The sequence below is a fragment of the Geospiza fortis genome, unplaced genomic scaffold (genome assembly GCF_000277835.1).
Source record: "Geospiza fortis unplaced genomic scaffold, GeoFor_1.0 scaffold1, whole genome shotgun sequence".
Classification (NCBI taxonomy): Eukaryota; Metazoa; Chordata; class Aves; order Passeriformes; family Thraupidae; genus Geospiza; species Geospiza fortis.
Genome location: NW_005054320.1, coordinates 5289652 through 5313580, shown reverse-complemented (window position 1 = coordinate 5313580; position 23929 = coordinate 5289652). Strand labels below are relative to the sequence as shown.

Below are 23929 nucleotides of genomic sequence, written 5' to 3'. Positions count from 1 at the left end.
TGTCCCACCTCTTCCCTGTGTCCCTGAGGGCAGCTAACCCTCATCACCTGTCCCCACAGGCTGACAGTGTCTGGATGGACATCAGAGATGATGACGACCTGCCCACAGCCGAGGAGCTGGAGGACTGGATAGAGGATGTGCTTTCTGGGAAGATAAACACCGAAGATGATGATGACGATGAAGATGACGACGATGATGATGATGACGATGATGATGACGACGACGATGATGACGACGATGATGATGATGATGACGATGATGACGACTAACTGTGACTCTGTGCAGTTTGACTTGTGGGGCCCGAGAGCCCCGGCCCTGCGGCAGGTCCCTCCATCGGAAGACCTTTGTTTGAGCATCAGCAAGCACAGCTGCTCCTCTTTTCCCCCAGCCCCGCTCCCCCTGCCCTCGCCCTTGCCGGGAGCCCCTCGCCTGATTCCCAGCGGTGCTGAGCCACCGGGACTGCCCCTGCGGAGGGCAGCGCCTGCAGGCACCCAGCACCGCTGCCAATCACGCCTCCTTAGCAAGGACTGTAGGAATCTGCAGGGAATCTGCCCCCAGTGTCCCAGGGCAGGAGAAAAGTGCCTGCCTGCTTGCTGCCAGAGGGACGCAGGGAGCCAGTTTGTATTTTCTGTGTTCATCAGCCCAGCACTTAACATCCAAAGACCAAATCTCACTTCAAGACATAGGGAAAACCCTAACTGTAAAGTTTAGCCCTTTTATTAAACACAATGCCCTTTGCAGCTACTCTGCCAAGACCACTCAATCCTGCAAGTTCTGCTGTGGGAGTCTGTAGCTACTCCCTAACATGCTATGAGCCAGAAAAATGCTTTGGGAGGGGAGGGAGGTTTTAGGGATGCTATTAAAGTTTTCAGTGATTCCACATAACGACAGGATATTCTTGTCTGGCAGCGCAATGCAAAACCAAACACCGGCTCCCCTGTCTGAACCTCTTTCTTCTTGAAAGCTCAGGCCACAGCTGGGGTCAGTGCAGGGACCCTGATATGAGACACAAGGCTCATGAGTTCCTGAACTGCTGGACAGGCTGGTCCAGCTCTGAGCACAGTGTGAGTCCAAACCGCTGAGTCTGAAGATCATGGCACTGAGCCAAGCCAATGGAAACATCCACAGCGGCCCACCCTGTAGCACTCCTATTCCCCATGACCTTCCAGCTTCTGCTGACTTCACCCAAAGCCCATGCAGCATCTTTTCTCATGATCAAGATGTTGGGAGGGAACACATCCATCCAAACACGTTAGACAGTGGATGAGGTGCATTGGGGTGTGAGCAGCAGAGGTATTCAAGCTGTTTGGCTTTTGAGTATTTAGTTGCACAGCTACTCCCTACCTAGAGACTCAGATGTCCCATGTGAGAAGCCTCTCTAAGCTGCAGGCTGAGAAGGAGTTGAGGGTGCCAGTTTGCAGTCAGGGGGTCACTCACAAAGCCCAGGGTCTGTACCATGGTCCTGGCGAGTGCAGCACCATCCAAGTGCAGGTCACTGTGGCAGCATTAGGTCTCCCTGCTTTTCCATGCTGGCAGATTTCAATTTTCTCAGCTTCTTATGTTTGGCAATAGTGCAATGAATGGAGAGTTCAGAGATGGTGTTATCTTTATAAATACATTTATAAAGATGTTGTGCAGTTGTTCAGAGTTGCTAGCATAGGTAGTGTACACATCTCTCTTGCTACAAACAAAAAACATTGTTCTGACCATCCTTATACTGGCTTAGGACAGAGGGACGTGATGTGAGGGGAAATAACAGCATGAGGGACAGAAGAATCAGAGTTACACAAGTGTGAATCTTGGTGAGAAACGAGGTTTACACACTATATATTTCCTTTATCAGATGAACTGCAAAGCAAGATTTTATAATTTTTTTTCTTGCCTGTTGATCAGTTTCTTTGACTCCCTCTCTCTACATTAGCTGAAATAGAAATTTGAAACTACTGGTATGAAAAAGCTGAAGTATTGATATGTTCCCATATGTGGCATATCCCCGTGCTGGAAAATACCAGTATGAACAACACATAGCTGGATTTCTCTCTGTCTCAAAGCACTAGAATCAATACTGTGCTAACATGGTAGATGGCTGTAGGCCAAGCTAGCTCCTTGCTGAGCATCAAACCCTCAACATGTGCTTCTCAGACACAGCTTGTTAGAAGAATAGACAAGGCAGCAAAGCCCCCAGGTCAACCATTTGCTCTTCTGTGCTTTCTTATGATTGCTTAGAAGATGAACCAAGTTTGTGCAGGAAGAACAATCAACTGGTTGCTCTGAGGTGATGAATAACTTTCAAAAGTCTTGAAATTCAGTGTCCTCTCAGCATGGAGGTCTCCTCCTCTCTTCCATTCACACCCTACTCTCTGCTGGCTGACAGGGTGCCCAGCACTCTCCTTCTGCTTTTCCTCAAGGTTTGCTGGAGGACCCCAGCTCAGAGAGGGAGCAAGCAGGACTCAAGGTCTCATTCACCCACACTGGTAAGGAGCAAGAAGAGGCAGAAGTAGCCCTCTGCTAGCCTCCTGGCCTGTGATTAAGGGACAACTACTGACCTGAGGAAAGAACTAGCTTATCTTTACCTTTGGGCTATTCCCAGGAGCAAATCATGCACAGTTTCACCCTGCATAAGGTAACAGCCTGCACTGGCCATCAGTCACTCCAAACACAAAGAATAATGAAAAGTTCCTCTACTGCCTTTTCTTACTGGCACAATCTCCAGCCATGCCAAGTGCCTGAGTGCTTTCTGTGTGCTCCTCTCCCCCTGTGGATGCCCCTCTGCTCTGAAGTGCCCCACTCTAGATGCTCTGAGAGGCGCAGATTGCCCAGGCAGAGCAGGTAGACCCTGCAGACAGCATTAGGGACATGTTCAAGTGCACAGGTGTTCCACAGGCACTTGAACAAGTCAGAGCATGGGGGAAAAGAAATAAATAATGTAGATGTGTAGAGGCTGAACTCATACTGGGGAGTGGTGCCAGTTGTTTATGGAAAGTTTCCCTTGAGTTATGCAGGAAAGAGCTAATCCTCCAGCTGCCACTCCTTCGCGGTGCCAGGGATGGGGCTGCCCTTTCTCTCTTCCCTCAGTCTGCCATGGCAGTTCTCAGCATTGACTTTGCCCACAAACAGGAACTGTTTATTGTCAGCTTTTGGGACAATCACACAAAAAGTTAGGAAAGCGTTGCCACAGAGGAAGGATTGCAGCAATGAGGATGAGTGGGCAGCAAAGCTTTTTCCATTAACACCTTGTCTGCCCCAAGATCCTAATGACCAAACAGCTGAAGGACACAATGTCCCTTGTGAAGGAGAAGGCAGCTTGAATTTGAGTGTTTTGCTTGCAGGGACAGGTAAGACACTGGTGTGGGGATGACAGGATCACAGGCCCAGGTGCTCCTGGGCTCCTCTGTCACAAGTAGGAGCACCTGGCATTTGAAAGGCACTAGTGGCTCTGAGGAGCAAAGCCAGCCTAACCCTGCCCACTATACACTGAGAAGAAGAGTCAGCACATTTGGATGAGGAACCTGCAAAAAGCCCCTTTATTAAAAAAATACAAATTTGTGTACGTGGGCAGCACTGAGTGCTTAACAAGCACGTCTCTCTTCACAAATAGTTCTTTTGTTCCAGCATGTTAACTAAACATATTAAACAGATCTTTATACAGATAAAGACAGGAATTGTATTTTGCCCTCATCTAACCACGAGTGCTTCAAGCTGATCAGTTTCTTCACAGAATCATTCAATCATTTTGGTTGGAAAAGACCTCTAAAATGATTGAGTCTGACCATTAACCCACCACTGTCAAGGTATTACCCAAAGTATTCCAACACGTGGTCTTATCTGTCCCCAGTGACAGTGAGGACCCTCCTAACACGTTATATGTGGCAAGAACACCAAGTTATGCAGCACCTCCTCCTAGTGCCCAGGCACAGGGCTGGAGGGCACAGCTGAGGGGTTTGTTAGTGTTGCTCAGGGGCAACAATCAAGGGAGAAGGAAACCCATCAGGAGCAGCACACTGCAGCTCTCATACTGCAGCATGGAGGAGAAAGTTGCTGCCTTTGCAGCAGTCGCTGATGTAGAGGCTCTGTGAAGCCAAAAGTGCTCCGAATTTTTGTCAGCCATTTGGGAAACAGCTGCAGGAGGAAAGGACAAGGGAGGCACTCTGGAAATCGCAGATTACTCCATGTTTTCAGGGTCAGCAGTTTTTGTGATGTTTCTGAGGAGTGATGAGTCTCCTGTCTCCCTTGGGAAAGGAACAGCCCCATAGTGAAACCAGAGATCTCAGCTGCTTCCCATCCCAGAATGAAGCTGCTCAGCCAGACTCCAATGTGAATACAGAGCCCAGGACACCAGCTGCTTCTCCATGTCTGTCTGCACATCTACCTGAAGGAATGACAGATCCATCACAGACACCAAACAGAAAACATTGCCTTTTTATTCCCTGAAAAAGAATTAATTAGACAGGAACATATCACTTCCCAGCTGCCACTGACCTACAGTCTTGTGAAAAGAGGCCAAGATTGCATCTGAATTCCTCTCCACTGCAGCCAGGCTTTGGCTTTGAGGAAGTCCCACGTGCAGCCATTGCACACCAATGCCTGGACTTGGGGGGCTGGAGAGGAGGATGGAAAACAAGCAAGAAGCACCCCAGGCCTCTGAGGCAAAGCTCACTGCCCCCTGGCTGCTTTCAGACCCCAGGTACATCCATGCCACGCAGAGCAAGAGCAGCTGCTAGGAACTGGAAAGAGCAGAGCACAGCAGGACGGATACCTGACCTCGGTAACGAGGCTGTGCCAGCAGGACTGTGCCCTACCTGGGACCCAAGGCTCTGGGTCAGCACACTGCACTGCAGCATCCCCTGCCTTCTCCCCACTCCCTTGTACCACTGACCTTAGCAAAGCAGCCCTTGGCTCGTCAGTACTCCTGGGGGACAGACATGGGATGACTCCCACACTTCTTTGGCAGAAAATAACATCTAATGACAATGGGGACCATGGGGCAGGGCCCAGGGCAGAGTCTTGGCCCAGCTCCCACAACACTCTGCCAGGTTTAAAAGGTGCTAAGCTGTTTAAAGGGGAAATAAAGCTACAGAGCTTCCTTGCAGCTTGAAGACCCATTTCAGGAATCAGATTACAAACTGCCTTTGGGATGGAAGCAAAGATCCTTCCGGTGCCTCGCTCCCTGCTTTCTCTTGCCAAGCCCCTGTGATAAAGGGGATCAGCAAAGCACTCAAAGGGCATTGTCCCTAATGCTATGGAAAACAAGAAAAGAGCTTTTCCACTTTCTTTTCGTGCCTCTTGACATACTACTCTTCTGACCCTCTCTGGCTCCCCGAATTTATTTTCTCTCTCCATTTATATGAAGCCCATCTTCCTTCCTTCCTTCTCCACACCCCACCCCCACAGCATGTGGTACTGAGAGTCACTGAAGGACAGAGCCCTTCCCTGCCCCTGCTGCCCCTTCCCCAGCTCAGGGAGAAGCAGCCTCCCTCACACCACTGCCATGAGCCTGTGCTGGATCTCCACAGCTGTGAACATGGGGAGGGACAACATTTCCTTTCCGAGGAGAAAGATGTCCGGACAAGGCTTTTATTCTGAGGAGGACAGGTGGGACATGCTCAGGGAAAAGCCATTTCACCAGCCTGGGCAGAAGTAGCAGAATCTTTTGGTGGACCTCTTTTCCTACTCTCCCAAAATCTAGAAGAGGAACCATAACCCTGCAACAGAGCCCTGACTGCTGTCACTGTGGGAACAGACCAGTAAGACCCAGTGCCACCAGCAATCACACCACCACATCATCTGGGCAGAAGTGTCATGGCTTCACATACAAGAAATAAGCCTCGAGGGTTAAAGGAGCTGAGTTTGCTGGAGGGGTATCCCACAGCAGCCAGAGAGCCACCTCCCTGCCAGAGACTCCCAGTGCCTGTCCTGACTGAGCCCTCCCTTGGTCGTGGGTGGGAAATCACTTAAACAGCCATGGGCAACCTCATGTGTGTTTGGATTTGGAGAAAGCCCAGTTTGAATCAGGTCCCTCCCTCAGTAGCATGGCTGGAAAATAAAGTGATGTTTGACCAGAGAGCAGCCCTGAAATTTGCCTGGTGTTGGATTTTGATTTTTGCTTTAAAATTCAATTCAACATTCGAAGAATGTTCAAATTCACTGCTCTGGCCAGTGACAAAGACATTATTGAACAACAAAAGTAGCTAAATGTTTGAGGAACATTTTAGTCCCCACAAGATGAACTTGCTGAAGGAATTTGCACAGCTTCCCACAGTCTAGTTACTGAATTACTAAACCAGTTTCTCACAACCACTTACAAAGCAAAATTATAATCAACTGTAGGATCTGGTATTATCAGTACTCAAGAATGAGCTTTTACAAAATAGAAGCTAAAAGGTTTGCAGATCTGTTTCACATCTGTGGCCCAGATATAATCAGCTCCTTCTTGTTCCCTCTTCTAAAGCATGCCCACAGCCTCTCACTTGTGCTGAAGTGAGGTCCAAAGGGCCATACAATTCTGAATGTCTCTTAAAACTTTCAAGGAGGCTGAATCAAATGTGTTTTGTCAAACACATCTCCCTTCTCCCTATGCATCCACTTTTCATTTGTGCTACCTTTTTAAATAATATGAAAAAAAAAGGGAAAAAAGACAAGCAAGACTAGATGCTTAAGCATTTGTAAACCTGATTCTTGCCTTTGGAAGAGACTTAAAATGTTTCAATTTACAGAGTAGCTTCATGCCTAGAGCAATTTGTGTCTCAGTGGTTTTTTTAAAATCTTTGTGCCTTCATGTTCCTAAGGATGCTGGAGGGAATACCCACACCCTAGTCTCTAAAGTCTCTTCCACTGACTTGACACTGCCTTGTGTTACTGTCTCTCTGGAGGCTCTGCTTCTTGCTCCATATTTTGATACATAGCAAGGTGAATGCATTAAGCTACCTCAAATGCACATCCACAAGGTAAAAATTTCTTTCTCCTTCCTCTTTAAGCTGTATTTAGTGCTGCCCACGCAGAGCCCAAAGAGTGACTGTTCCCTCTGTCCTGGCTGAGCTCTCTGCAGCAAGCACCTGTTCTTCTCCTGTGAGCAGCACCCTTGGACTTTGGGAGGCCACCCAGCAGCAGTGCCACCATGGAAGGCTCCTGGGGGCCCCAGGCTGTTCACATCAACTGAGCTGGAACCAGAGGAAGCCACAGGTCCTGTCCAGTGTCTTCATTCAGGTCCCCAGGCTCTGGAGGAAGAGGAGGATCAGCTCAGGGCTTTGGAGCAGGCTGGCAGCTTTGCAGCATATCCCAACCTGAACAGAGACAACAATGTGAGCAGTAGTTGGGGGGGCAAAATCCAAGCACCCCACAACCTTTTACAAGGTCATTATGGAGAGGGACAGGGAGATGGGGACAAACAGGAAAACAGCTTTCTTCCCATTTAAGGTATTCCCCACTTTCGAAGCACCACACCAGCATAAACTAGCACACCAGCTCACAGCAGGGCTGCAAAACTTGTTACAGCTTCCAAAGCAACTCGGGTAACCTTGTTCACAGCTAATGATTTATGCACATGCCATCACCCCACTACACCATCCCTGCTTCTGCAGACACGTTGTGCTCAGTGCTGTCTTTTCTCTCAGCACCTCCTGACCCAGCAGTCCATGGATGCTCACGTGGAAGGGAATGGATGTCCTTGCCCCAGCGGATTATCTGCCAGTACCGGAAAGGACTGTAACCTAAACCCATCTCCTTCCCAGTCCAACATAAACTCAGGAGTGCTGTTGAAAGCCAAATCAAAGCACTTTGCTTAGCCAACTCCCAGTATGCCTTCCCTTCCTGGACACTTGTGAGACACCATGTCCTGCTGAGAGATCCCCTTCCCTTGCACCTACCCCACCTGTTCTGAGCTCCAGGACCCCGTGGAAACCCTTGAGTTCAACTCCTCTTATACTTCCCAGGAGCTGAGACCTGGGGCTGAAACAGCAGAGCCTGTTCATTGCACCAGGAGGTGTTTAGGGGTTTGAAGCTCTGCCAACCTTCACAGGTGTCTCACTGAACTATTAATTCAGCTAACAATATCACATGGTGAGGTACTGCTAGTGTAGTGCTTCAAGCAAGGCTCTGGAGCCAGTTGCTGAAGGTGACAAATCCCTTTCTTACCCCAGTTGTTATGTCCTGACTGGATGTGGCCCCTTTGCCCCACAGATTCCTACTCCACTCCCCACAGCTGATGTGTCCACAGCTGTGAGGCCTGGTCCCATCACCTACCAGAGCCAATCATGTGAATTAAGCCACAGCTCAGCCACCAACCACCCACAGCAGTGGTTGGTGCTGTGCTGTCCCAGGGCAGCCAGTGTCCTATGCCCATATGGTCAAGAAGGGCACTGCAGGAGAGGCATCTCCTCAAGTCCAGTATGTCCCTCAGCAAAAGGTGCTTACCTCTGGTTCAGGATGCCAGGTCCTCCAAGTGGTTGGTTTTTTCTGTCAGAGGTTTGGGTCTGTAATATGTAACCCAACATTGCACCTGAGGCTCCACCACATCTCAAAGGCCTGTGCAACTTCAGTGAAAAGACTGGACCAAACCAGATCAGCTCCCTCAGCTCTAATTTCTGCTGAGCTACATACCAGAGCCCTTTATGATTCAGGTATGTGTGCTCTGGGTGAAGGCCAAGGGAACTGGTCCCTCTGGCAAAGCCTGTTCCTTCCATCAGCTTCCACAGCCCAGCGCAGGACAGAAAGCGCCACAGCTGGCAGCAGTCAGGTGCTGATTTGGTATCAGCACTACCCCAGAAATGAAACAGAGCATGCTGAATTCACATGTAAAGACACAGCTCTCAAGGCTAAGAGCCTGGAACGAGGCTGACAAGCCCAGTATTTTGTTTATGCCAAATTACTGCTGCTTCCCAGGACACAGCTGCAGCCAACTCCCACAGAGCCTTTCCTCCACGGCTCAGGTCCAACAAGTCAGCTCTTCCTCTGGTGGGCAGGAGGGCACCAGCAAGGGCTGCAGCCCCATCTCAGCCTCTGCTGGGCAGCAGCAGTGCTCTTCCCTTTCCTGGCCATTTCTGGGAGCTGACCTGCAAACACTGCAGGGCTGGGCACTGCCAAAGCACCAGGATGAGAGGGAGAGATCAAAAACAAAGATCAAGGGAGGGCAGGAGGCAGAACAGAGCACACCCCCATCCCACCCTTCCTGCTTCCTCCCAGGCCTTAGTTCAGCTCTCTCTAGCCCAAACACCAGCAGAGAGTTACCCATGTGGCTGTTTCTCTCCACAGGCATTTATGTCTGTGCTGCTTATCTTCACAACTGCTGCACTCTTTTTCACTGAAGAGCAGCATCCTGTGGATTTTTCCAGCAGCTGAAGCCACCAAGGAGATCTGCTGGGCTGGCCTGAAGAGGGGGCACCAAAGAACATCTAGACAAAAAAACTGCTCCCACATTTCCTTGGGCACAGCTGCTTGATCTTTCTGAGCTCTTGGTGTGCTAGAGATGAAAACTGATGGTGGGGAAAGCCACACCCAGAGATGCTGTTGAGGTGAGATTCTCTGCACCTTTTTTTAGCAGAGCATAGGCTTGCATCCACACAAACAAGGAGCACTGGCTTTTCTGCCTCTGCCACTCCTCCTCCCCATCAGAGCCAAATAAGGAACTCGGCAGTGAATCCTGCACTTAAATAATTTGTGTGCAAACTATGAGAACACAGGAGGCAGAAAAACCTGTTCCCACTCCAGCCATGCCCCCCCACCACCACCCCACTTCCCCAGCTGCATTTGCTCCCCATCATTTGAGATTTCAGGTGTTCAAAGCAGTCACTTACCAGTCTTCCTTCAGGAGTGATAAATGAGTTTGCATTTTACTGTGGCAGGGCAGACCAGAAATGCCTAGAAATGAGGGTGACAAAAAGACAACCTCAAGAAAGCTAAACCACATGTTTGGAGGGCCCCTCCTGCCCACAGCTAAGGAATGCTTGAAGACCAGAAGAGCTTTTTCATCTGAAAGGGTAAGAGAAAGGAGTGGGACAATCAAATCTGGTTTCAGTTTATTTCCAGAATTTTACTGTACAAAATATGCAAAGTGTAAAACGGTTTTATGTTTCAGTTTAAAAAACAACAAAACCCCATCCAGCTATAACTTAAGAGAACCCAGCTTGGAACAGAACAATTTACAAGGCTAAACCCACAGTGCATTAATGTCACAGACACCAGGAATTTGCTTACTTAAGTTCACGATTAGAAAAGAACAGAAAGACCATGTACCACTGCAGTTAAAGTCACATGTGCAAAGAAGAGAAAAGAGAAAGAAATGCTGGTTAGTGTCTATTAATTAGAAAACCTTGGCAAAACCCTTCTTACTATACACAGTGTGTGTAGAAAAAGTATTACACAGTGATAAAGGAGGGTGAGGGAAGGGCATTTTGCTCCCGCCCCCTTCCCCAAGACACAATAATGCTGAATCAAAGAAACAGGCACAGAAGAGTGTAAGATTCCTTCACAGTTACGCCTGTTCAGGTATAGTGGCCACAGCATCTCCCCACTGTGCACACAGGAGATACCCCCAAGCATCGTCAGTGCTGGTGACAGGTGCCCAGGAAGCAGCCAGAGGGAAGGAAGGAAGGAAGGATCCCCTCCCTCCCTCCCTGGGCAGAGCACACCCAGGGCAGGGCTGGCTGCCTGCTGCCCACAGGGCTCCGTGTGCAGCAGGGATAAAACAATGCTGGAGGGACCCAGAGGGGCAGGCAATGCCAGCTGCACCGCTGGCACAGTGGGGACCCTGCTGGGGACGGGCCCAGAGCAATCCACACCGCTGACAGCTGTCGGAAACGGCGACTTTTGGTCATCATCAATGGGAGGCAGCAGCCTGAAGGCAGGAGGATGCACACTCCTGCAGGAGACATCATGGCCCAAAGCCATCTCTTTCAGAACAGAAATTTGGGGAGTTTCCTTTTTCTTTTGTTTGTTTTCTAAAACCAGCTCAATTCCAAGAGCACTTCCTTCTTAAGGACAGCTATAACACTGAGCCACCAAGTCTGGCTTGAGGCTTTAAACATATAATGTGCACACCAGAGGGGGAAAAGCACACAGACACACACAAGCTGAATGAGAAAACACCTGCACACACACCTCATGAGCAGCTGGGCAGCACTGAGCCCATGTGAGGAGCCAGCCTGGGACCAGACTACAGCACTGTTGCAGAAGATCGCAAGACTTTTTTACCCTTTGAAAAGGGCAGAATTACAAGTTTGGGTGAGCAAGATGAAATTGGCTTGAATAGGTTTCCATGTTTAGCAAGTTATGGATCTCTTCAGTTCCTTCAGCAGCAAGTGTTGGAAGTGAGTACATCTCAAACAAGACCTTTCAAAGTTACTTATGTGGGGCAGGACCAGCTCCAGATATTCCTTCCCTACAGCTTTTGGCTGAACTCAGCAGCAGCAGATTCCCCAGGTGTTGCACAGAGAGCCCCATCCCATAGGAAAAGGTCTAGAGGCTTCATAAGGGCTGGGATTTGTTCAGATCTCCAAACTTGAGCCTTACTGTGCACTGCCTCCAAGCTTCCAAGTGCAGCTTCAACACCTCCCAACCCTGCAGATACGCTTTGGAGGGGAGTGCCACAATGCTTACACTTCCAAAAGTGCTGCCTGCTCAGCTTCCAGGTGTGGGAAAGGACACTGAGACCCAGGGCAGCCTCACAGAGTCTGCACTCACCCACAGCTGAAATCACATGGCAGTGAGAGGCCAACAGATGTGACAACACCACCTGCCCATGCCCAGTTACAGGACTGGCAAAGTATTAAGAGTAGTATTTGCCCCTACACTCCTGGGAGCTGCAAGAAATTAAAATATTTCAATTTATAGCCAGGAAAGAGAAAGCCAGCCTTCATGGAAACCCACAGCCATTTCCATCTGCTCTAGAACACTTGAAAGTCTCAGCTGCATCTGGTTTTGCAAGATCTCAGCATGGCTTTGGATTTAGGCTGTAACAAATCCGAGAGGAAAACCCCAAAGCCTTTAAAGTATCTGAGCAGCATCCTTGAGTTACAGGAAACGTGCCAACATGGAAGAGAGGAGTGAGGCACCACCACTCCTGGCTGGGCAACACAGCACCCTATGAAATGGTTCAGCTCCCAGTGAAGGACATCCAGTGCAAGGATCATCTCCAAGGGGGACACTGACCACTCCATCACCAACAGGACGATGTTAAAAAAGTTAAAAAAACCATTTGAATTCTAATAAACCCCCCCACAATTCCCAACCAGGTACAAACATCCAGAGTGGGAGAGAGGAAGGAAAATATGTGCAAGGAGACAGTGCAGGATAGGAGAGGCATTCAGAGGGACAGCCTGCACTTGGCTGGCAAACTCTCCAAGTTGTATTTATGCTCAGCTCTTGGCAAGCTCGGCAGAAGTAAGGGCTGCAGGAATTGGATCAGAGCTTCATTCCCTATGACTCCATTCTTACTCATTAGCTGGCTATAAACAGAGTTAAACAAACCAGTCCGCACTCACCACTCAGTATTTTTTACAGAGTTTGAATTCCTACAGATGCCACAGATCCAACTGTGCATCTCAAAGCACTTGAAAGCAAGCTGAGTTTAGCCTCACAACACTCCAGTGAGGTAGGTATGACAGTGGTCCCCTGATTTTGCATGGAAAAGGGAAGCAAGAGAGACCCTGAAAAATGTCACTAAAAAATACCAGAACAGGGAATATGCAGGAATCATGATTCCCCTTTCAGTCTGTCCTCACCTCTAAGCAGGCTGCACCTCTAAAGAGACCATCTGAGAGTCCTCTCCTTCAGATTTCATCACGCAAAGCATTCATGCTGCTGCTATAAGGAAGAGCATTTAATTAGGAGTTGGCCCCTGTTGACGCTGTCCTTTTTGGCAGCAGGCAGAAAAGGCAGTGTTGAACCACAGCACAAAGATGAAGAAGCAGACCCAGACTGAGCACACGCTGCTTCCGTCTGGTTCTCCATGTGTTAAAGGATTTAACAAAATTAAGACATGAGTTTCCTGAGCAGATACTGTCAGACAACCCCTCCTCATGGGGCAGGGAAAAGGAAAGGGGAAGGAAATCCTGGGAAAGTAAAAAAGTTTTGCAGATGTGCCTGTGACAAGGTGCTCTCACACATAGGGCACACCCAAGCCCTTGGCAAGGTGGTTCTTGTTCTGGCTTCACAGAAATGAGCCAACTCAGCCACAGGCAGTAGCCTCCACACAGGTATTCAGCGTTCCACAGTCTCCCAAGCTACTCCCAGTCTCTCCCACCCTGCTGGTTATGCACATCATAAAAGCCAGGTGTAGGCACCTTCAGGAGAGCCAAGTGTAAGATACTGTATGCTCACCTTCCTTTTTTTTTCTTTTAAAGTAATAAGCCAACCTATTTTTTTCAAAGTAAAACCCTGCAAAGGCCACAGTCAACAAAGGAGTCCTCATACAGACTACCAGAAAGCCTGATCTGACAAAAAACCCAAACACTGAGCTTAGAGAGGGGAAAACACTACCTACTTCCCATCCTTTAAGGGCAAAGGGCATAATCCCATCATGGGCAGTGCCAACCAGTTTCTTTACAACCACATCTGGCACATTACACAGACTAAAAAGGACCCAGGAGACTACCACGTGCTTTTAAGAAAGATGCAGGAAACTGCAGGTGTCACTTGGATGGGGAATCAGCACTTTGGACCCTCACTCACCAGGGTGCTCCCTTGATCCCAAGAGAACTGTCAGACATGCCTCTCCACTGCTGCTGAAGCTGGAAGAGGATGGACCCTCCTGCCCTGTTCCCAGCATCCCTGTTTAAGGTGGCTGCTCCCTGTGGACACGAGCCAGCCCATGCCTGCCCTGGGAAGGGCTGGGAAAGGCCAAAAGGGACAGGAGGGGCTGTCACAGCCCTCCTCAGAAGACCGTGCAGGCTGGCAATGAAAGGCACTGACTTACACACTGCTGGAATTAGGGCCTTCTTGGTTAAGACACCCATATGGAGGGCAGGCTAGATCCTGCCTGATAAGGAATATTTGCATGGCAAAAGACTGAGCAGAATAAATTGATCATTTACATTCACATGGATCTCAAGGGACCTTCAGGTCACTGCCAGCCTTGCAGCTGGCTCCAGTCACTCCATGCTCTGTGCTGGCAATCACGCTTCAGACACCAATTTGGACTCGCCTTGACAAACAAACCTTCCAAACTCATGTGTGACTAAACTCACACATGAAAGCTGCACTGGTGGGCAAAGGCAGCCTCACAGACAAAACTGCATCTCTCAGAAGCAGATCCCAGTGCTGAGCAGAAACTCCCACAGTACAGCAAGGCCAAGAAAGGCAGGCAGATTTTTAACATTCAGGCATTGTTTGGTATTTCTTAGCTACAGCTGAAGGCGTACGGTGGGCAAGGACTCACTGCAGTGTTTTCAGAGCACAACAGTTCTCCAAAGCAAATGAATGAGGCAGAGGTCAGCCCTTCCCTGGCTGTTCTCCTGAAGGAAGTGTTTTTGCCCCTCTTTTCTCCAGACATACTTGAAGCTGGCTAGAGAGGGAGGGGCACATTCCTGCCTGCACCCCCTTCCCCTCAAAGAGGCTGTCAGATGTAGGGAGGGTCTGTGATTTATCTAAGGAGGAGCCAGCTACTTACTGACCCTGTCCCAGTGCAAATACACAGCCTTTGCAGGTGCAAAAGGAAGCAGCAGTGCCTGGAGAAACATTCAGAAAGCCAGACAGAGGAGACAGAAAAAGGAAGCCTTGGGCCTGCCTGAGAAAGATACTGACAAGCAGGACAGAGAGAAGCAAGGGAGAGGTAGCAGGGAGCCGTAACATGAAGAACAACTTGACTAACAAGCACTGATTAAGGAAAAAAAAATAAATTGAAGAGCTGCAAATGGGCTGATGCAGTTCAAGACAACCAATTTCACAGAGGGCAAAACCATCCCATTATGCCCATACAGGTCTGGCACTGACAGAAGAGGGACGTGGCAAGGAGGAGAAGCAGAATAAAGAATAAAAGTCCCCTCACATCCCCACCTTTTGATATCCCCTCCTCCCCAAGTGAGCAGGGACTGTGGTACCCTGTGCCAGGAGATTTCTGTGAGGGACAGGCGAGCAATGAGCCCTCAGGAGCAGCCACAGTGGCAGTGGCAAAAGCAGAGACACAAGGGTGCAGGTGTGCACAGTGTAAGGCAGCGCTCCAGCAACAACTCTGACACTGCAGCCGTGCAGAGAAAGAGAGCGTGAGGTTTACAGGATGCCTGGAAAGAGGGGCAAAGAAAAAAATCTGTTCTGTCTCCAAGGCTGAGCTAATTGAGCCAAGTCGCCCTGTTGCCTCTTAAGATACTTCTTCCTAGATAAGATATCCCAACTCCCCCCTCCCCTTTCCAAATAAAGTGCAGATGGTCAAATATTACTGGTCCATCATCTGCCAGTTTCAGTCAGCATTGGGGAAATTAAACCCAAAAGCACGATATTGAAAAAAACAAAAATAAAAATCTCCCAACAACCCACCCTCAAAATCCCTTAGACTGAAGTCTCAGACTGTAAGCGGAGGACAAATTTATGAGATTTAGGGTCTATGAACTCTTCTGAGAGTTTGATGAAGGGGATTTTTTTCACATTAACAACAAGGCTGAAGTCCAAGCACTTGAGGACAAACACGACGCCGTCTTGCAAGCCGCTTGTGACCGCTTCCTCGCTGACCAGTGTCCACTGCTTGGAGAACCAGCGATCCCTGTCATACTGGAGGGTTGGGCCTGGGTTGAGGTAACGCTCCAGGAATGCCTGCCAAGAGCGGGACACGCGTTAGCACCAGCCCCACAGCTCGCCCTGCTCTCTTCCTGTCCCCAAAAACAGCGCCGCGAGCACGGGCTTGCCATGCTGCAAATTGTTTCAGCTTTAACACTTCAGAAGACATCTTCTCCCCAGTCCCTCTCAGCTTTTCAGGCCCAGGAGGAGATACAAACATCAGGAAATCCTCTTTCAGTCCATCCCAGCAAGTTTGCAAAGTTATAGCCCTGACTTCTGCCATCAGCACAGCTATCTGGCAGCAGTTCAGTAGAGCAGAGGTCATTTCTCCCCTACCAGCCCCATTACCGATCCCAAAACTACAGTCCCAGACAGGATAGTGGCTCTCTCCTTCAGGCCAAGCTAAGGTGGTAAACAGGTGTCTCCATGTTTTCAGCCTGAGGGTGCAAAACTGAAAACAGAATGCAAAATGCCATTTGACCTTGTTTTTATTTTGAAGTCCCTCTGCAATCCTAATGGCAGCAGAAATCCCTTTGCATACCTGGGCAAGGTCCCAGGTGGCTCACAGTGAGAGGGTGCTAAGCCCCATCTCTTCACAGCATTTCTGCTCTTACTGCAGTAAGTCCTGGGTGAATGTCCAGGAATAAATCCTTCTTTAGGACTGTGGGGTGTTCTTAGAAAGGAAGGTAGAGCGTGGGAAGGGAATTGTGTAACCCTTTTCCCTTATCATTCAGTCCTTCCTTGTGTCTGCAAGTCAACAGTCACAGCCTAGGCACAAAGCAGCAAACTATGTTTGATCAAGCAGCTCATGAATTAGAAACACTGTCAGAGAGACAGAGATTTAGGCAATCATTAGCAGTCCAAAATGCAGCAAGGCAGAGGGGGCAGAAAACCAACAAGATCCTTTGCAGGTTGCCACCTGCATCAGCCTGCTACCAGAAGCCAGCTGGGAAAACTCCTATGACTCAAAGCCACCCTTTCAAACATTTATTAAGCATTCCCTTTGCTGAAATGGATTCAAGAACAAATACCTCATAGGCACTTTCAGAAAAAAGGAGACCAAAGATGCTGCAGAGGAAATATTACTTCCCCGCAAGACCTGATGCAACCTACACCACACTGGTCAATTCACAGGGAGCAACTACGAAAGCCTTCTCCCACCTCCCTTGACAACTTTCTGTTCTGCCTGCACACACAGATGTGCCACCCCCTTCTCCCTCCCTCCTGCAGCAGCGTTAGAGAAAGCATTCACTACCTTTGGTGTCATGTTGTTGGTGATGCAGAAGGACAAGTGTTGCAGGATGCTCTCCATGCTGTGGTACTGCTGCTGGCGGGTGGTGCGAAGGTACTTCTGCAGGGCCCTCGCCATGGAGGGGAAGATGGCCTGGGCTGCTTCTCGGGGGTCCATCATCTCTCCTGGAGCTTTCTGCTGTTCCTCTGCCTGGAGGCGTTTGATGTGAGTGAAAGCCTCTTCTACTGCAACCACGAGCCTGCAGCAAAGTAATGAGGGCAGCAAGAGTCATAACAAGAAGTAGGATGGGCCTGTGGTTAAGGTAGAGCCTGGGAGTCAGGATTTACAAGGCTCCTATTCCCACCTGCTATCAAGTCACTGCCTGCCACCAATTTACACAAAATCTTCTCTACTGACAGTCTGAGGGGTAGAGAGCAGCTCTTCCTTCCTTGCCCAAGCCATCCAGCAACTGAGGGCCATAATCGAGGATTAAGGTTGTAAAGCCCTGAGCACTGCACTTGGTTCTGCCAGTGCAGCATAAACATCAGCGACGTGACTCAAACAAGACACAGCTGCCCTGGCCTTTAACATGGGTCTGAGTACAGCAGTCCCCACACACAGGACAGGCAGGCACCCAGGGGGAGGCTGCCCACACCCCAGTGTCACCCAGAACACAGCCTGCTCTGAGACACTCTGTGCTCACAAGTGCAGTCTGCTCCCATTTCCACCCGCTGGGCACAGAGCTCCTGCTGCCCAATGACTGCCCTGCACCCCTCCACTGAACAGCAAGGGTGAAAACACTCCTCCATCTTCACTGCTAACACTGTAGCTTAAGGCATCCTCTGCAAAACACTCCTGTGTTGGCACAGATGAGCAAACATGAAGCCCACACCATAAAAGGGGAACAGGTGTCTTATGACACTCATTCCTTTGGGCTAACTTGCAAGTGAGGGGCTACCCTGCAGATAGTGAGGGAAAAACCAATAATGGAAGAGCCACCCAACAGAACTCTTCAGCCCCTTCAGACAGGACTTGTTTTATACTTAATTTCCTCTCAAATCACCAATGACTGTCCACAATGATTTTACTATCCAATGCATCTTAAAGCCAGGGGCAGCTCCCTCACCACAAGCAAAGGTACAGCATACTGCATTCAGGCTGTACATGAGGAACTGCACAAGAAGTCCTGACCTTTGCCCATTTTGATTGATTTGACATGGGGGAAGCAGGGGTGGAAATCAGTTTTAAACTCCTGGCCTGAAACATCTGGCCTTATGTAGTGACTGATGGTTTCCCCTCTGACTAAGCAGTTGCTCTAACCAAACTCAGCAGGCATAGGAGATGTGCCCAAGTTAGGATGCTACACTTCACAGCAGGGCAAGTTTAAGTTCCTATTGCTCTGAGGTGGAAGAGGGCCTAAAAGACAGAGGTTAAAGAGCACAGGTCAGACTGAAGCAGGCAAGGAGGGGATGTAGTACCAGCACTTTCCCAGTGAAACAAACTGCCAAAAGAAAACTCAAAACAAGTCAGCTCCTTCCAGTTATGACACATTCCTTCCAAACACAGCTCAGTTGCAAGCCTGCCCATAGGCAACTTGCCTCAAACTGTTAGGCATGCTAACTACAGACTGCAATTAGGCTCCTGAGCAAACAGGGGCACTGTCTCAGGTCACCTCAACAAAGCATCAACTCTGCAGCCTAAGCATGACTGGCAGAAGATATATCTATGTTTCAAAATAAAATGTAACTGCTTGTGGTCAAGTCCTTCTGCCTCAAAACACAAATATTCTCCTCACCTATGGATAGGCAACACCAACCACTCCACTGATCCTGTCCCTGGATTACTTCAGCTGACAAACTTGGGCATGAGCAAAAATAATGGGATTTCCTCCAGCAAGTAACCACAGACTTGTGAAGCACTGGACTGCTCCCTAATCCACGACACTGCATTAGCTTATCTGCCTCGTATACCTGAGCTCAGCTGCATGCACGTTCTTCTGATAATTCCAGTGGCAAGTGTCGGGATCTTTAGCTTGTCAGAGTGACCCCGATAAAAGTTGGAAAGTCTCTTTTCCCAGCCTGGTGCTTGAAGAAGGAGTCAGGGCTCTTCATTTCTCGGTCTCAAGGTTGTTTATTGTGTCTTATCTATAAAAAATTTTCTCCTGCGCCACCGAGGTCCATCCAGCAGGACAGTTCCAGGCACTCTGCCTGCCCCCGGGGCGGTGTTATCTTTTTATACTAAAAACTATGTGTACAATGTTTACAATTACTTTCCAATACCTGTCATCTATCATGTTAGACCTTCTACTCTAGACCAATCTAAAAGTGCCAACATCACAGCAAAAGATGGAGGCCAAGAAGAAGAAGAAGGAGAAAGGCTGGACACATCCAGTTCCCTCCATCTTGCCTCCTGAACCCCCATACCAAAACCCCCAAAATCTACTTTTCCACCCTGTGATAACTTCGCTGTCATTCTACCTAAACTGTTATGGCTTGCTGATTTTCATAGAAGGTTGGTAATTTGCTTCACGGGTCATAATCAAAACCACAAGTATCTTGGGCTCTGTGCCAGGGCCTCTGAGCTCCCTGGCAGGGGTCCTGGCCATCCTGGACTGCCAGAGGGATGTTCTGTGTTCCCACAGGCAAGCTGCCACTGTCCCTCATGCATGTGTGTGCCACAAGCTCCCTCCCTGTGACAGACTTACAGGCAGCCCTCCATGCTGGGCTGGGGGCACCCACGTGGCCCAGCCCCACAGCAGCAGCTGGGGCAGGGTGCCTTACCTGGCCCGGCGTTTCCTGATGCGGCGCTCGTGGTCGGCCTCCTCGTAGTAGAGCTCGTTGTGGCGGGAGTCCCTGCGCCGCGCGGCCGCCGCGATCATGGCCCGCGACTGCCCCGACGCGTTGTTACCTGGGCCTGCGGGGACAAGGACGGGCACACAGGGGACAAAGGCGGTGTCAGTGCCACAGGGCTGGGGCTGGGACACACCAGCACCCTAGGGCAGCTGTCACTGTGCTCTGGGGCTGCAGCCTTCCCAGCCAACGATATAAACCCCTCCCCGGCCCTCAGGAGCTCCAGCAGAATCCCTGCAAAGCAGCACAGGCTTGGAGAGGGCTTTCTGGCACATGGACAAGGGAAGTTAGTTGGGTTGGAGGGTTTCACACAATATACACAAAGGCAGAGTGAGGTGAACATGCCAAGGATGCAACTTACCCCCCAGTATATATGCTTTCAGCTTGAAGGCAAGGGCAGCTGGAGCATATCACATTTCAGCATCAAGACAGTGTGAGAGCACAAAAAGTGAGAAGTTGGAAAGAGGAGGGAGACAAACACAAGAACATAATGAGACATGGAGATGAATAAATGAAAGCCAAACTCCAGACAGTTATTCACAGGAAGGGGAAACAGGACACAAGGGACAGTAGGATCATCTTCAGACAAAGCACAGGGTTTTCCAGAAGGGCAGATGCTGGCAGAGCAGCAGTCCCACAACAGGGTAAGATGGGGTCTGTATGTGTACTAGCTTCTCATGGCACACTGAGCAACACCTGCCCCTAGAGCTTCTGCTGCTGTTAACAGATCCTACAAAGCCACAGGAACAGGGAAGCTGCAATCTGCTCTCTAACACCCAGTCAGTCCACAGAGCTGTCTACTACAAGACCTTAACTAGCGACCTTAAAATACAGTAGTTGGTTCTTCAACTCTCCCATGAAGCCCTCAGCTCTGGCTTTCCAGGCAGGGAGAGGGAAAAGGTTGCCCAAGAAGAGTTTACAAGCTCTTCTTTCCAGACAGAGGGCAGAGGTGGGTGTACCCAGAGAGAAGTGGTAGTCTAGGACTAACTCCAAGCCACCAAGAGCTGATTTGTGCCAAACTGCTCTGGCCCACACCCTCAGCTGGCAGTGGTTAAGGCAAATCAATTGCACAGACACGCTCAAAATTATTCTGCTCAAGCAAGGGCAACTCTTTTTAATTTTTTTCCTAAAAAGCCCAAACCAGATTCCAAGACAGAAGCCTGAAATTCAGCAGTGGGAAGAACAAGCACAAATAGCTTCTTAAGAGTCTAAACATTTCAGACTTTGTTTGACAGCCCTGAAATGGAGGATATGACTCAAGGGAGACACTAACTCCGAAATTTGGGTTACATCTGTAATTTGCCTCATTGACTACACCTGGCAATGAAAATCCTGGTTTTGAAGGTGAACCTCCCCACTCTGCATAAGAGAGATTACAGCAATATGTTTTTCTTTCCTGGCTGCTGCAGTATCAAATACAAAAGCTGTCAACAAATTAGGCTGCCTTAATAGCATTACTGTCTCTTTACAAGAAGGGTATAAGAGACTGTCAGGCTGCCAGGGTATAAGCTGCAGCCAGGACTACACTCTGCTCTGTAAGACAGATGGAATCTTCTTAAGGACATGCTTCTAAGCCTGAGATTTCCATGTCCACAAAGGCAGCAGCATTGCAAACTGAACAGCCCGGGCAACCAGTACTGCCCCAGAAGGGAAGGCAGGAGTTTCCAGGCCCTGGCAGGCTCACAAGCTTGACACTTGGAAAGGCTGCCAGCCACATCTGCAGCTAGCTTCTGGTTCCTTCTCTTCTAACAAAGCCACATGAGCCAGCAGCTTCTGAGCCACTCTACCACACTGACAGTCTTTCTCTGAGCCTGTCCCAGCAGGTGCTGCAGGAAAAGAGAGCACACCCACTCCTGAAGAGATGCTGCAGTTCAGGAGAAGACCAGCCAGCAATCAGAATGGCACACCCTGCAGCCAGTCTGGCAGGCAGTGGGGTCTCAATAGTGCGCAGATACCTGGGGCATCAGGAGGCCCTCACCGTCCCTACAGCAGGCCTCACTGAGAGCAGGCAGCTGGAATGAATGATTGCACCCCTAGAAAAACACAGAGCATTTCTGTTTGCACATCTGATTCCTTTCGCTCTCCAACACAACTCAACCAAGAGCAGCACTCCAGGCAGCAAAGAACACATGACGGGCAACCTGTCAGTCCCCTTCCTCTGTCAGGATGGGAATATCTCACTGTAAGGATCTAAACCTCCAATTAATATTATGGACCCAGGAGTGTGACATGAGGTTGGAGAAGCCTTTAGGATAAGGTCTTCAAAACTCACCAAAAATGAAAAAAAAATCCAAAAAACCAAAGAGGAAAATGAAAACAAAATAATGCACACCCATAAGGCACTGAAACTTTGTTAAAAGCAAAAGAATCATGTCTCATGTTTTTCAATATGACAGATATTCTTCATATTTCAGTCTCCACAGAGCCACCTTGCCCAGCCAAGTCCCTTCAGTCTCCTCTTCCCAGCTCTCAAAGCCTTTCAATGCTAACAAACTCAAGGGCAGGACGTGCCTTTACCACATTTTGTCACAGGACTTCAGCCATCCTTCACCATAAAAGCTTTGCTACTCGACTCTGACTCCTCCAAAGGAATGTGCACCTCTATGAAGGCTGCTGGGCACACCCTGCTTAAAAAGCATGGCTTTCACCGATAGGGTTTAAGAGTGTCAAATGATTAAGTCCAGTTTTCACTTTGAGCTCCACATATCCAGCCATCCGTCCCCTTTTCTAAAGCCCCAAAGCTTGAAAACGGTTTGTAGAACAGACAAAGCTCAATGGGGATCGTTATCTGTGTTTGAATTTCCATGGCCACGGGTGAGCCAGGCTCATTTAGTGCTGAGGCTGCCGGCTGATGAGCAGCACTTTCATCAGCAACTGCTGCTTATACCGCGGCTCCTTCACCTTCCTGAAGGCTGCATGTGAAAGCAGCACAATAAACGACTGGGGAACTCATTTAAGTTAAAAGTTGTGTTTATTGTCCTATCACAGCTAAAGAGATGACCCAAGGGTGACAAAAAGCAGAGGCTGCTTGAAAGAAGCAGCGGTGCTGAAAAGTGTCAAGCCACACGACAATTAAACCCGACCCAAAACCTGGCCATTTCACCTGGCAAAGACAAAAGCCGTATTGTGGGCTAAACACATCTGTAAAGTCATCTGGAACTGGCAAATTCAGCACTGCTAGGAAGATTTCCAGCAAGAGACAAGGACTTGGCAAAGCAAAAAGGTGAGAATGCGTGCATAACAAAGCATAAAGCAAATCCAGCCCTCCTCCATCCCACTCAGTCTCAGAGATCACATTTTACCTCACCTACCATCAACATTGTAGACTTTCAGGCCAGCCATGTGCTTGGCTGCTCGGGATTTGGAGGCTGTTAACAAGGCTGGGTTGTAGACTGTGAAATCTCGGTAGTAATTTTCCAGAACCACCAGTGCAGCTCGTTGGATGCTGGGGAAAGAAGAAAAAACAAAATAAGATAAAACCCCTTTGAGAATGAAATAAGCTTTCTTGTTTCCATAAAATATAAAAAAAAAAAAGGAAGGAAGAATAGTGATATTATGCAGAGCTGTCACACCTACAGGACCGTGCAATACACAGAATATTAATTACTCTCTCTAGGACCTGAAATTTCATTTGAGATGCAAGATAAGTACCTCTGCCCTCAGCTCAATAGGAGGATGTCAGGAAATCCCTAAACAAGGGTGGCAGCACACAAAGTGAAGCACTAGGCTGCCTGCAGCACGGGAAATGACAGAACAAGAGCTCAGTACAATCTCTGAGCTGCAGAGACCTTGCTCAGGCTGGAGACACAACACCACACGGGTTTTGCTGCAGCTGACCAGCCTGGATGGAGGGACCAGCTCCGGATGGATGCTTTTCCCTGAGAGTCATTTCCAGCCGCACCTCACAGCTCCCCGGACCTCCGCCATCCCAACTCTGGACAAGAGTGTGATCTCTTGAGCTTTCACAGCAAGATAAGATCGCTGCCTGAGGAGCACGGCTGCCGGAGACGGGATTACTCAGTACTGCTTGTTAAATCCCTGGCTAGGGACAGAATGAGGAGCAGTGACACTCCCTCCGTCCCTTTGAAGGGATGCCTCTACATAAAATGACGACATATGGGAGCAAAACAAACACACGCGCCAGCAGGAG

General features: G+C 49.2%; 2 protein-coding genes across 2 annotated transcripts in view; one reads left to right on the top strand and one right to left on the bottom strand.

Annotated features, from left to right (window-relative positions):
• CASQ2 (calsequestrin 2) overlaps window positions 1-744 on the top strand; it is a 33416-nt gene extending 32672 nt beyond the window's left edge. Inside the window, exon 11 of the mRNA XM_005420568.2 lies at window positions 60-744. Coding sequence (XP_005420625.1) covers window positions 60-269 — 210 coding nt within the window. The 3' untranslated portion in view covers window positions 270-744. The remainder of the gene's footprint in view (window positions 1-59) is intronic.
• A 9249-nt stretch (window positions 745-9993) lies between these two features.
• The window catches only part of VANGL1 (VANGL planar cell polarity protein 1), a 39164-nt gene continuing 25228 nt past the window's right edge, over window positions 9994-23929 (bottom strand). The window contains exons 4-7 of the mRNA XM_005420565.2: window positions 23091-23224; window positions 19711-19843; window positions 16955-17189; window positions 9994-15735 (exon numbers count right to left, since the gene is read on the bottom strand). Coding sequence (XP_005420622.1) covers window positions 15475-15735; window positions 16955-17189; window positions 19711-19843; window positions 23091-23224 — 763 coding nt within the window. The 3' untranslated portion in view covers window positions 9994-15474. The remainder of the gene's footprint in view (window positions 15736-16954; window positions 17190-19710; window positions 19844-23090; window positions 23225-23929) is intronic.